A 13,958-nucleotide genomic window follows, 5' to 3' on the forward strand; every position below is an offset into this window, starting at 1 on the left:
ATTACAACAAAACATCAGACAGGTAGGTAACAGGGGCTTGAAAGTTATGCACACAATAACATTGACAATCAGGTAAGGGGAAAGTAAAAAATGGGCTGGTTAAATACTGCAGGGCTGACGAGGGAAAGTGGATACAGGTGAGCAGGTTTCTGCAGAGCAGATTGGAGTGGCTGGAGTCGGTAAGATGACCAGAATAGGTGGAGAAGTTAGAGGGCATTTGCTGGACAGGTGGATAACGACAGTGAAGGGGACTGGGGAAGTGGGAACGTGGCTGGAAGGAGGCAAACAGAGACCGGATGTGACACTAGCACATATAAGAGAAGGTTAATCACACCTGGCTGACAACCTGCAGGGTTTGTGAGCATGTTTGTTGCATATGAGCATACAGTATAAAGGCATGTCTGAGCTTCAGAAATCCGATGTGGCTGTTTTTGAGGAACTGCAGCAGAGGTAAACATTTGATCATTGTGATATGTGCGACTCTGTTTCGGTTTGCTCTCATCATGTTGACTTTGAACCTAGTTTTCATGCTTTTATTTTTTCTACTGACCTCCATGCAGTTCATTCTGCGGCTCTAAGGTAAGAGCTTAACTTATCTTTATTACTTAGGCTTCAGATTTAAATTAGCAGGCATGTCACTGGATAAGGGTGCTTTGTAAATGAGCATGAAAGGGGACAGAATAAAGTGCAACTGTGAAGGGAAAATATGTGTGAAAAAACCCCAAAACATGTTCAGGAGGGCATGATAGCAAGTAGCAGTGGTGTAACAACAAGACAAAGTCTACAGCCGTGCCAGCAGCTCTGTGAGGCTGTACTCTATCACAGCACTGCTTTGAGCTAAATGCTAACATCAGTATGGTAATGCTCACAATGACAATGCTAACATGCTGATGTTTAGCATGCTAACATTAATTAATTAGCAGTAAAAACAAGGTACACCTGAGGCTGATGAGAATGTCATTTAGTTCTGCAGGTCATAAAGTGCTGGACACATTAAAATGTTGACCTGATGAACCAAAGGTACAGTTCTGAGGGGAACATGAAGGTCTGAACCACATTTCATTTTTAGTCCATTTCACAAAATGAGCCACCATGCGAGGTGGTGTCACATTTTGATTTATGTGCTCTGATGCAGTTATGCCTGCACCAACATGCGTTTCTCCTGATCCAGATCAGATACCAGATGGTCAAATGGTAAAGGAATAGTTTGACAGTTCGCTTCATTGCTTTCTTGATACTGAGTTTTGAGGATCTTGATGATTGATACTATTCTCATGTCTGTGCGGCAGCTGACTGATGAACTGCACTAAGTAATACATTATACACATGTGTTTGCGCCTTACAAAACAAAACCCCCCACCATACTATGGTTAAGGTGCAAAAACTTCCTGGAGTCTCCACTGGTTGCCTGGCAATATCACAATAACACTCAAAGAAATCACTGTACCCGGGCAAGAGGCTCGCACAGAGCTCCTGTAAAACACATTACATTTCCAGCGCGCTACTTCTTAAAATCTCTAAGAATATGTTTTTTCAACAGGCAGGCCCAAGAGCAGATACAGAGCACAGGAGAAAAGTTAACACTTTATGATGGCATCTGCAGAGTTGGTGAAGACAGGTCAAGCTCAGCGTGAGCAGGGAAGTCCGCTTCAGGTACATTCAGAATGTGAAGTCGCTGGCAAACACACAGCAGTCTTAAGGCAAAAAAGGAAATGTTACTCTGGAAAGTAGTGTTTGTAGAAACAAGACTGACAAGAACACAAGAGATGGCCTGAGGTACTTTACTACAAAGGGTTAGAATAACATGGCGACGAGTCAGTGTGTCTGGAGTATCTGAGCTGCGGTAGATGATTGAAGACCGGTGCCCAGATTGCCGTCACGCCCGAACACACAAACACGCACAGACAGAAAGGGGCGGGGAAACATGTGAGAAACAAGAAATAAACCAAGCACCTTTGTTCTGGGGTGGCACGGTGATGCGGTGGTTAGCACTGTTGCCTCACTGCAAGAAGGTCGTGGGTTCAAACTCCTGTTGCCCCGGCCTTTCTGTGTGGTGTTCGCATGATCTCTCCGGGTGCTCCGGCTTCCTCCCACCATCCAAAGACACACGGCCTAAATTGTCTTTAGGTGTGAGCGGCGCTGCAATGGACTGGTGACCTGTCCAGGATGTACCCCGTCTTTTGCCCAATGTCAGCCCCCCGTCACCCTGTACGCAGGGTAAGCGGCTGACAATGGATGGATTCCAAGTGCATAGAATTCTGTAGGGATCCATATCCAGTGACTACTGAATTGTTCCCAGCAATAATTTTGATCCAAAAATGAAAATATAACCACAGTTTCCTGACACATTGTGTCCCGTCCTACCCTCTTTCAGATCCACAGCATCTTCATCTAAAAAGCAACTAGCTACAGATCAGCTCATCAGGGGGAAAGTGACAAATGTCTAATATATTGTAGGCTAATTTATTGCGCTGCATGCGCACGTTGCGAGGGGAGAGCTGACTGAGCAGCATGCAGCACAATAAATTAGCCTACAATTAAAAATACAGGAATTAGAGCGAGTTATTGTGGTTATGGGGACGTTGATTTTCGAGGCGAACAAGGTCGGGTGGTAGATAACCAGCTGACTCTGTGGTAATGATTGTTTTCTTAGTCAAGGAAGTTTTTTTTGGACTTCTTTGTAACCCACAGAAGACAATCCACAAATGTGTTCTATGATCCACAAATATGTATTTTTACATTTGTGTTTTGTAAAATCATATCCCAAAACCCCCAAATGTGTACATGTGAAATGGGTATTGCAGATGAGTAATGTTACTTATGTGACTTCCCCTTTAAGCATTTGTGGAATTTTTTCCAATGTGTACCGCGGGAATGTAGAAAAATCCACAACTGACTGGAAACCGGAGTAAGCAGGAGAATATGCAGTGTAGAGCCAGTGTAATGAAGCTAAAACAGGAGTAATGTGGTCGTATTTCCTTGTTCTGGTTAAAAGCCTGGCAGCTGAGGTCTGGAGTCTGGAGTTTACTTTATGAAATTTCTTTTGTAATTTATTTGTAGTGTTGGCAATATTCACGCTAATAAAGCTGAATTGAATTGAAAATTATATTGTGAAGAGGATAAGAAGTGATTATTTTAAATATAACAAAATGTTGACTTTCTAGCTGCAAATGAAAAGTCAATCATTTTTCCAGTTATATAAAATAGATATGAGTAATAGCTGAGGACTCTGGCCCCCGTTCTAGTTTTGGAGACTCCAGAATCCACAAGAAACCCTGCATTGTGGGAGTGCAGTGTTCCAGTGGGGTGATGGGTACTCTCATGTAACATTTACATTAACTAACAGAAAATGACTCAACGTCTGGGTGATTTAAGTAGCTTTTACTCCCTGCAGGGCTTTGCTGAGGAAATTACTCGTTCAAAAAATGAGGAAGGAGAAGTTGGAGAGGTGGAGGGCGAGATAAAGAAGTCAAAGAAACGAAGGGGAATGAGCTGGCAGAGGAGACTGTGCTCGGAAAGAGGTGGGAACTGAAACAGAGTCTAACTGAGATCTAGCAGAGGAGGAGGAATGGGAGGAGTCAGAAAGTGAAAAGAGGAGGGCAAGAAAGAGGAAAGTGACACAAGGGAGACGGAGAGGACAACGAGAGCAGGGCAGAGGAAAGCTCTGTGGTGAAGTCCTGGTGGAGGGAAACTCTCTCGCCTTCTTTTTCTGGGATTTACTACTCGGCTCTACATGAGACAAGTTTAAAGTTAAACAACAGGTGACCTGAGGAGACACATTTACTGAAACGCACCAAGATAAGCTGTTTGTTTCTCTACGGGAATTTGGTTTTGAGGGTTTTTCAGATTTCAACAATTTTTAAATTTTTTTTAAACTTCATGGTTGTAGTTGTTTTTTTGTGTGAGTTTCTTGCAGTTTTTTGTAATCTGCTCTTGCAGTCGACTGGAGGAGTGTAAGATGTAACTGTGATCATGTGGAAAGTTTTGACCACTTTTGGAGCTACTATCAAGTATTTAGGCGTGTCGTTCAATGAACTCATCCTTACCAAAAATTTGCTTTTGTTATCACAACTTTAAAGCTTCCTGAGAAATGTTGACTGATATCTGTTCTGTTACCCAGCGGCTTCACACCGTCTCTCAGCCTTCTGGAGGCTAGCGCCTTGCTTGGAGCACCTCAACATCTGCAGGAGACTGAACCATTTGCTGTAGACCAGATTTTCTCAGCTGGTCTGGGATCCAAACTGGCCTCTTGTAGGATTACAGGAACATTTGCTTGTTGCTCAGTGGAGCGTCTAATGTGGACAAAATCTCCCATCTGTGACGGATTTGAACTTAAAGGCTGAATCTTGAACACCGAGGCTGTTTATCTCCTCGAGGATGTAGTAGTGCGAGACGGCGGAGGATAATGTGATGCAGATGATGCAGGTTTTCATGCCCATGCCATGCTGAGAGGGAGGCCAGCTTTCGCGAGTGTGTATCTGTGTTTCGTCTGTCTGCTCTCCCTGCTGCCGTCGCAACTGGCTGCCAAACCCTGCACTCGAGACATCCTCAAACAGGTCAAATTCCTCGTCAAACTAGCCCCCAGCTTGGTAAGAGTTCCTCCATTATTATCTCAAAACACACTTAACTGAGAATACATCTTATCCTGCTCAGATGGTTTTAAACACGATTTAACATTTTAATTAACTGTTAACCCAAGAGGTGCACAAACCTCTCAGCACTGTTTGCAAGTTATTTGTTGATTGTTTTTAATCATTTCTCAAGTTTCTAATTCAACACTGACACTAAGTGTTATTGAACCCTGTTCTGCTTCTCAGTTGGAATCATTAAAAGTGATCATTAAATACATTATCATGGGGCAGCAACATTTATTTTCACTACATCTTTATTGGAGATGACTTGCATAATATAGTTTTAATGTTGCAACACAAATGCCAATGCTTCCAGGCTGTGGAAGCTCATTCTCGTGTTGTTAGAATGAAGCAGAGGTGTTCGGCTGTGAAATACCTGAGGACAGATGTGCTGCTGAAGTTGTACTGGCAGCAGTTTCCCAGAGCCTTAAGTTCTAAGTAATATTATCATAACCTGCAATGATTTTGTGATTTTTGTTTATGTTAAAAAGCAACACAAATGGAAGCAAATCTAGCAAAGAAATTATGATAAAATTGGTTATTGTGGTTTCCGTAATTATTTATTTATGTTTTTTTTTTTTATTAGGGACCGATAAAGCTAACATAGATAAACTGAAAACAGCAATCCGATGTGTGTAAATTACACAAGATAAGAGGAGGTAAAATGAGTAAATCAAAACATTTAACAGTAACTACAGTAGACTTGGCCTCTCCTTTAAAACTGGTGACGCAGTTTTCAAGTTTTCAGGTAGCAAGTTCCAAGACTTTCACAGAAAAGGCCATCTGAGTAAAAGAAGTTTTGCAAGATGAAGCTTTACAATCGCCGCTCGAAGCTGCTCTGGTGGATCTGCTGCTACTTACAGAGAGGTTGAGGAGCACGTCCATTTAAACATTTCAACTTTAAACATTTCTACAGGTAGTTAAAGTCACTCCAGAGATTTAATTACAGACTGTCAGGTAGTTAATCCATAAGACAGATGAGAAAGTATCACTGAATTTAGAAACATCAAGGCGCAATCAGATGTCAAGCATTGTCTTATCATCTTAAAACAGGTAAGGTTAGCCTTAGTCGTTTTGCAAATCTTTTTAGTGTGACTATTAAAATTTAGCTGGGATACCTCACTACTTCTTCAATAAGCTCACCTTTAATTTTAACATTCAGGGATTCTGTTTCAGATAGCTTTTTAACAGATTTTCTTGTTGTTTAGTGTCAAACAGGAGGCATAAAGCCAAGCTGACACTTTTTGGTTCGCTGATCTACAACATCATCACAGGTTTTGCCAGATACATGGACGACTGTATCGTCAGCGCACATCTAATGGTAGCGTAACAAAAAGTACACCCCTGTGTTAAAGCACTACTTTAAAGTCCCTTTACAGATACAGATATACCCTCTGATCCCAGAGCACTGTAGTAAAAATGCAACAGTTACTGTCTTGTCTTTAACTGATGTCTTCAAAGCACAATGTAAAATACCAATCTAGATAAAATAGTATTAACTTTTATTATACCCAACATGAGCAGGCATGTGGTGGAAAGGATGGAGAGAGGGCAGCTGGGTGTGCTGAGCTGATTTAACAACTCTCTGTAGTGTCTTTTTGTCAGCCTCAGTGCAGCTTGTGAACCATGAGCTCTAAGCTGGTTCCTGACCATTAAGGGCTTTGTAGGTGAGCACTGGGATTTAAACAGTCGCCGCACCGCTTGCTGCTGCTCATTAAGCTTATTGCAGTGAGCGTGGGGTTATGACTTAAGGGGCACTCAAGTCAGATTTTCTCTCGTCTGTAGGATGGTGGCTGGACAGACGGAAAAAACCCTGCCATAATAACAGTGAGTGAGACAAACTTAGGATATTGAACAGTGAGTGATGTGTGAAAAATACACCCTTGGTTGATGGGTAGGGGAATTTATTTCTTACCCTTTGTTATTTGTACCCTATTTTTTTACAGAGCCTCAAAGTCCCTATTTTGTGGACAAGTCTTTCTTTCATCTTGTCAGTATTATCTTGTAGAAACAAGATGTCATTTAATATCTTGTGTGTATAGGATGGAAGAAAAATCAGAGGCCTCTGTGCCTTTTCATACTGTAGTTTTAGCCATCATTCCTGTTTCTAGTGAGAAATTCACTAGTGTGGGTCAAGATCCCAAAACACTACATTTCCCATATTGCAACTCGGTTGCATCTTTCATTAGACTCCCAACCTGGTAAACAGCCACTCGTTTCAAACCAATTATTTCAAACTCCTTTTCAGAAACATGAGGATGCAGCAGCGCAACAAGTCCACAAAGTGAAGGAGGCACTAATCAATGTGTTCAGGTTGAAGTGAGCAATCAGCTTTTGTTTCCTAGTTTTGAAATAGCTGGTTGTCACTTTTGGCAGACTTCCTCTTCCACCTGTTACTGTATATCCAGCTGTTTCATTAGAGTGAAGTCTGGTCGGAGACTCCCTCACAGCCAAATCGAGCTCCCTAATCCACGTAGGGTTTAAAGTTTAAATAGGATCTGATGTTACCGCTGCACTCGCTGCTTTAATACATGGATCAAATAAACAACAGTTGTGTTAAAATTCAGCATTGATGTTGAGGAAAAGTTGAAAGCATTTGTCATTCATATTGTGTTTGTTCATGAACCAAATAATTTTGGTTAGATTTCAAATATTAAACTATGACTTTAGATATTTACGAAAAATAAATATTATATTCTTCTATGGAAAGATTGATATTCACTATAAAAGAAAAGCCTATTTGAACCTCTTTATCTCATTTAATAAAACGTTAGGCCTACATTCACAAATACAACATTAGAAAAGAAATGAAACATTATATTGAAACATTATATAGTCTGAAGAATTTAAAACAGTTAGAATGTATAAAGACTTAACGATTGTTCTTTGTTGCTTGTTTTGTGATCGTTGTGTCATGTTCTATTATTCAGTCGTTTAATCAGAATCACAATCAGCTTTCTTTGAAATTTGGAATTTGACTCTGGATTGTACAATGCTCACGATGTGCTTAGGCTCCTCTTAGACAGTAATACAAAAACACAATAATACAGTAATAAGATCAAACGCGGGCTACAGCGTAGGTTAGTTTAATGTAGGCTATTTAGTTTTGGATGAAGATTTTTGCAGTACAGCCTAACTGTGGGCTGTGTTGTGTTGTGGAGGGTTTAACAACCCACTCCCACTGCGCCCTCGCTGGTTTGGGATGGCGCTCAATATGGCGGACCCTCCGCATGACAGGAAGAAGAAGGAAGAAGGTAGGGAGGAGCCAGCAGTTTCAGAAAGTCCCCTAGTGTCACACTATTATCAGATCAGGATTTTGTGCCCAAAACTTGTTGTGCACTCATAAATTGAGTTTACATTTAAGCGTGTGTGACAGTGACTGACCTTAAGGCCGTTATATCTATGCTCTCTTCAAAGCAACCAGACTCCTTTTGACAAAAACAGTAATTTTACCTCACAGAACACGGGAGTTGCTGGCCTGCCGCTGTCTCGATCGGTTAGTCTGCTTATTTTATTGTGTGACTTTGGCGTTTTACAAACTTACGCGTTAACTAACCAATGTTAAGTGCCATGTTTAGTTTCTACGCCAGAGTCCTGTCTGCTTCTCCAAACTGCGGGTTGCCAGTGGGCGCGACAGAGAGTGTGTTTGTGTGTGAGGGGTCACACACTTAAGTTTTCTTTAACAAACTGAAATAAATAGGAAATACCAAGAGACAGACCTGTTGACCGGGTTCGTAAAATGAGGACATATTTTCAACTGTATATTGTGTGTGGGGAGGGGCATGACCTTGCGCAGTTAAGGCCATGTCATCGAGTCATTAGGATTTGTCTTGAACGGACCCTGAACCGTCTGAGCCATCCAAGACATACATTTACAATGATCATTACAAGTTACAGAGTTTTAATAAGAGGCTGTTGTGGTTGTTCCCTCTAATCCGTAACTGTGACACAGTGCGGTGCGTCGAACAAAAACTGAAGTGTGTGATAAAGTATTTAAGCACAGAAGTAATACAAGTCAAACTTGTAATACCTGTTAAGTGCTAAATATTTAGCTGTGCACGTGTAGAGCTACTAACTTTCTCTTTCTCTTCAGAAGTCGGTGGACTGCAGACTGTACACGCCCACCATCGACGACTACCAGGTATGAGCTTCTTTAGAGCTCTGGCAGAGGGGGTGGCAAATGAAAAGGAAAAGCAACATGAAGTGTTTCAGTAAAGATACAAGAACAGCTTCAGACCTCCTTGCCAAGTGTCCATGGGAGGGATGATATACTCTCCACAAGCACAGTGGCTCAGGGTTAAGATAACATGTGGATTAGGTCTGGCTTAGATCTGGAGTGGGTCCCTGGACACGGAGGCCCGCCACTAATTAGGATAGGTTAAAGAGCAAATTATAAATGTGACCATTAGTTGTTTTGATTTATTCAATCAGGTCAGGAGATGGTGGTGGAGAGTGTGATTGTCTTTAGCTGCTCTAAAGGTGTGAGACTGGGTTGAGATCTGGCGACTGTAAAAGCATTTTATTCAAATCATGTTCAGCGAGCCCTGCTGCACGAAGCATCTGCATTTGATGGTTCTCTTCTATTTCATTCAGCTTTTTCCTTTCATTTGTCCACCATCTGTATGTTATTACTCACTCTAATGAAATGTCCTGTTTGTCTTATCACACACGAAGACAAAGGTCCTCAGCTGCTTAATCACTGCAGTAAAACACTGTGTGTGTTCTGACAGAAAAGGAACGAGCACAGGCTGCATAAATGTTTAGCTTATGAAGTTACTAATTTCACAACATTTCACTAATGTACTCTGGTCAAGGTCTGGGTTCATCTGTAGTCCAAAACTAAAATCTGTAAATATGTTGGCACTGTATATGCAGTTTTCTGTAGCTGATTAAACTTTTTAAGACTGAAATAGCCAATGCAGGAGATCAAGACTTTTGTAATAATACCACTTTGTGCAGTAGTTTTCTACTAGCTCTTTTTTAGTCTGACAAACAAACAAAATAAACTCACAAAATGTCAAGAAAGGGAACATTCTTATCCCTGTTTTCCTCATCAAACAGAAAAATGTAACCGTACATGCCAGAATTCAAGTTTTTCTCTTTACAGAAACAAAATAAGTCTCACCCAAACTGTCTTGGTCAGTCTTTCCCCTTGTCCAGCGATCACCAGCTCTGGTTTGGTGGGAATAAACCCTTAATTCACAAGGTAGATGTGAAAATATTCTCCACACGCTGTCCCTCTTTAACCAAGTGGCTTTAGTTATTCTTATCCTCTTATTCTTAACCTCTTTACTTCTTTTCTGTGTTCAGTGTTTCAAGTCAGATTCACACAACTGTGTGTTCATGAGGTTTGATCATTGGCAAAATAAATCTAGCTGCCGGTTTTGTAGAGTAAGTCTTCGTATTAGAGGACCCAAAACAATTCTAAAATATTAATACAGATGCCGGCGACGTGTCCTCGGAGCAGCGCCGTACTGTGACAGGCAAAGAGACAAAGGTTTGAGATAGGTAGGTGCTAAAAAAGTAAAGCAGCCCATAACTAATGTGAGATGTATCATGCAGCAGGTGATGTTACACTCAGGTGTTATAATGGAGGATGTTCACCTGGACAGACACCTTTGTAGACTGAGAGGCAGCAAGAGACGTTTGTGACAAAATGTGCCAATAAGAATCATAAAACCCTCAGTAAAGCGGTGATGATGATACGGAGAATGGAAAATCAGTTAGGTTGTAGTTTATTTTCGCTCATATTGGAATCATATCTAAATTAAGTCAAATGAGAAAGGCAGAATATCTTTACACGTTTGGACCACTTGTGTACATAACTGTTTGCCCCGCAGACAAAATTACGAGAAAACCCAACGCGTCCTCAAACCTTAACGTCAAAATGACTCGATAATAATAAAATATTTATGACTGTAGGAAGGTACCAGTCCAGTGACAGGCCTACCTGACCTGAAGTACGTTACATAAGTCCTTAATGACGTTAAACACTATGTTATCATTGCGAAACGGTCGCAGTTTGAGGTTTAGGTCTATGTGGTTTGGTTTAAGAAAAGAGAGTGGTTTGGGTTCAAATGAGTACATTATGTAAGTCTCCTAAAGTTATTTAACTTTAAATAACTCAATGGTTTCTTGGTTCCACACGGGACTCGAACCTCTGTCTGCTGGATTAAAGTCCTGGATTTGTTTGACACATCCATCCACCACATCACCTCATTAGAAGGACTTTGTCGCTGTACTAACCTGAATTTGCTCCCATCGTATGGCCACAAAAACCAAAAATATGGGTCCTAATAAGCTGCTGCACGGTCGACCTGTATGGCTGTTTTTCTGTAGAAACTGAGGAACGCCATCCATTTGACACCTAAAATGAAATCTGTACGTGTTGCATGAGGCTCCTTGTCTGTGTAATGAGATTATGGCTGGTGTGTTCCCCCCTCTCTCTCTCACTCTCTCACTCTCTCTCTCGCTCGCAGAATTGCCCCAGCTCAACCCTGAAGTGTTTTGCTGACGAAATTAAAGTCCTCATTGAAGAGTGGAGTACTGTTGGAAAAATTCCTTGTTTCACTCTAAACATCAGCCTTACAACACTTGCGTCAAAGTTCAACCAGGTAAGGATTTATCAATGTTGGTCTAAGGTGAACGCTTACATCATTATAAAGAGCACTTTAGGATCACAATAATGCAAACTGCTAATTTAAAGTGGTAGGAGAGATATTTTCTTACTTCTTATATTAACAAATATGTCGATTACAGAGTTTCTCTACATTTTAATTAATTATGTTTGGGCTTTTAAAATGATATCCAACCATCCTGTTGTGATTTGTGGCCCAGAAGTGTCAATATCTCAGCAATAACATGGTGACCTGAACATTTAACGATCCAAAAATAATATTATATTTAGCTGTAGTTTATGATATCCCTATCTGATATACAGAATCTCACCAAAGTGAGTCCACCCCTCACATTTTTGTAATCTTTTCATGTGACAACACTGAAGAAAACAGTGTAAAGTAGTGAGCGTGCAGCTTGTATAACAGTGTAAAGTAGCGAGCGTGCAGCTCGTAACAGCGTAAAGTAGCGAGCGTGCAGCTCGTAGAACAGCGTAAAGTAGCGAGCGTGCAGCTCGTAGAACAGCGTAAAGTAGCGAGCGTGCAGCTCGTAACAGCGTAAAGTAGCGAGCGTGCAGCTCGTAACAGCGTAAAGTAGCGAGCGTGCAGCTCGTAGAACAGTGTAAAGTAGCGAGCGTGCAGCTCGTAACAGCGTAAAGTAGCGAGCGTGCAGCTCGTAACAGCGTAAAGTAGCGAGCGTGCAGCTCGTAGAACAGCGTAAAGTAGCGAGCGTGCAGCTCGTAGAACAGCGTAAAGTAGCGAGCGTGCAGCTCGTAGAACAGCGTAAAGTAGCGAGCGTGCAGCTCGTAACAGCGTAAAGTAGCGAGCGTGCAGCTCGTAACAGCGTAAAGTAGCGAGCGTGCAGCTCGTAACAGCGTAAAGTAGCGAGCGTGCAGCTCGTAGAACAGCGTAAAGTAGCGAGCGTGCAGCTCGTAGAACAGCGTAAAGTAGCGAGCGTGCAGCTCGTAACAGCGTAAAGTAGCGAGCGTGCAGCTCGTAACAGCGTAAAGTAGCGAGCGTGCAGCTCGTAGAACAGCGTAAAGTAGCGAGCGTGCAGCTCGTAGAACAGCGTAAAGTAGCGAGCGTGCAGCTCGTAGAACAGCGTAAAGTAGCGAGCGTGCAGCTCGTAGAACAGCGTAAAGTAGCGAGCGTGCAGCTCGTAGAACAGCGTAAAGTAGCGAGCGTGCAGCTCGTAGAACAGCGTAAAGTAGCGAGCGTGCAGCTCGTAGAACAGCGTAAAGTAGCGAGCGTGCAGCTCGTAGAACAGCGTAAAGTAGCGAGCGTGCAGCTCGTAGAACAGCGTAAAGTAGCGAGCGTGCAGCTCGTAGAACAGCGTAAAGTAGCGAGCGTGCAGCTCGTAGAACAGCGTAAAGTAGCGAGCGTGCAGCTCGTAACAGCGTAAAGTAGCGAGCGTGCAGCTCGTAGAACAGCGTAAAGTAGCGAGCGTGCAGCTCGTAGAACAGCGTAAAGTAGTGAGCGTGCAGCTTGTAGAACAGTGTAAATCTGCTGTTCCCTCAAAATAACACATCACACAAAATATTGACTCTAAACCGAGTCAGAGTCAATATTTTGTGTGGTCACCATTATTTCCCAGCGCTGCCGTAACCCTCTTGGGCCTGGAGTTCAGCAGAGCTTCACAGGTTGCCTCTGGAGTCCTCTTCCACTCCTCCATGACGACATCGAGACCTTGCGCTCCTCCACCTTCAGTTTTAGGAGCCCCACAGATGCTCAGTAGGGTTCAGGTCTGGAGACATGCTCGGCCAGTCCGTCACCTTTAACCTCAGCTTCTTTAGCGAGGCGGCGGTCGTCTTGGAGGTGTGTTTGGGGTCGTTATCATGTTGGAATACTGCCCTGCGGCCCGGTCTCTGAAGGGAGGGGATCCTGCTCTGCTTCAGTATGTCACAGTACATGTTGGCATTCATGGTTCCCTCAGTGAGCTGGAGCTCCCCAGTGCTGGCAGCACTCATGCAGCCCCAGACCAGGACACTCCCACCACCATGCTGGACTGTAGGCAGGACTCACTTGTCTTTGTGCTCCTCACCTGGTCGCCGCCACACACGCTTGACACCATCTGAACCAAATAAGTTTATCTTGGTCTCATCAGACCGCAGGACCTGGTTCCAGTAATCCATGTCCTCAGTCTGCTGTTCTTCAGTAAACTGTTTGCAGCTTTCTTGTGCATCATCTTTAGAAGAGGCTTCCTTCTGGGTCGACCACACCAGTTTGATGCGGCGTACTGTCCGAGCACTGACTGACTGCGAGGCCTGTTCTGAGTGGAACCTGTCCTGGTGAACCGCTGTACGGTCTCGGCCGCCGTGCTGCAGCTCAGTTTCAGGGTCTTGGCGGTCTTCTTACAGCCTCAGCCATCTTTATGTAGAGCAACAGTTCTTTGTTTCAGATCCTCAGTTCTTTACCATGAGGTGCCATGTTGAACTTCCAGCGACCAGTATGAGGGAGTCTGAGAGCGATAACACCAAATTTAACACACCTGCTCCCCATTCACACCTGAGACCTTGTAACACTAACGAGTCACATGACACTGGGGAGGGAAAATGGCTAATTGGGCCTGATGTGGACATTTTCACTGAGGGGTGTCCTCACTGTTGTTGCCAGCAGTTTAGACATTAGTGGCTGTGTGATGTGTTATTTTGAGGGGACAGCAAATATACACTGTTATACGAGCTGTACGCTCACTACTTTGTAGCAAAGAGTC

The 13,958-nt window shown here is 42.9% G+C and overlaps 1 protein-coding gene across 11 annotated transcripts in view; it reads left to right on the forward strand.

The window, feature by feature from the left end:
- Positions 1–243: 243 nt before the first annotated feature.
- il15l (interleukin 15, like) overlaps positions 244–13,958 on the forward strand; it is a 21,114-nt gene continuing 7,399 nt past the window's right edge. Inside the window, exons 1-8 of one of the 11 annotated variants that reach the window (XM_038693985.1) lie at positions 251–450; positions 561–579; positions 1,541–1,653; positions 4,121–4,589; positions 6,417–6,458; positions 8,725–8,772; positions 9,739–9,837; positions 11,111–11,245. In XM_038693985.1, coding sequence (XP_038549913.1) covers positions 4,443–4,589; positions 6,417–6,458; positions 8,725–8,772; positions 9,739–9,837; positions 11,111–11,245 — 471 coding nt within the window. In that variant the 5' untranslated portion in view covers positions 251–450; positions 561–579; positions 1,541–1,653; positions 4,121–4,442. The other 10 variants (XM_038693984.1, XM_038693983.1, XM_038693988.1 and 7 more) reach the window with 10 other exon arrangements.

This window comes from Micropterus salmoides, unplaced genomic scaffold, assembly GCF_014851395.1.
Source record: "Micropterus salmoides isolate LMB-PRFRI ecotype aquatic unplaced genomic scaffold, ASM1485139v1 Ms_hic_scaffold_3, whole genome shotgun sequence".
In the NCBI taxonomy this organism is placed as follows: Eukaryota; Metazoa; Chordata; class Actinopteri; order Centrarchiformes; family Centrarchidae; genus Micropterus; species Micropterus salmoides.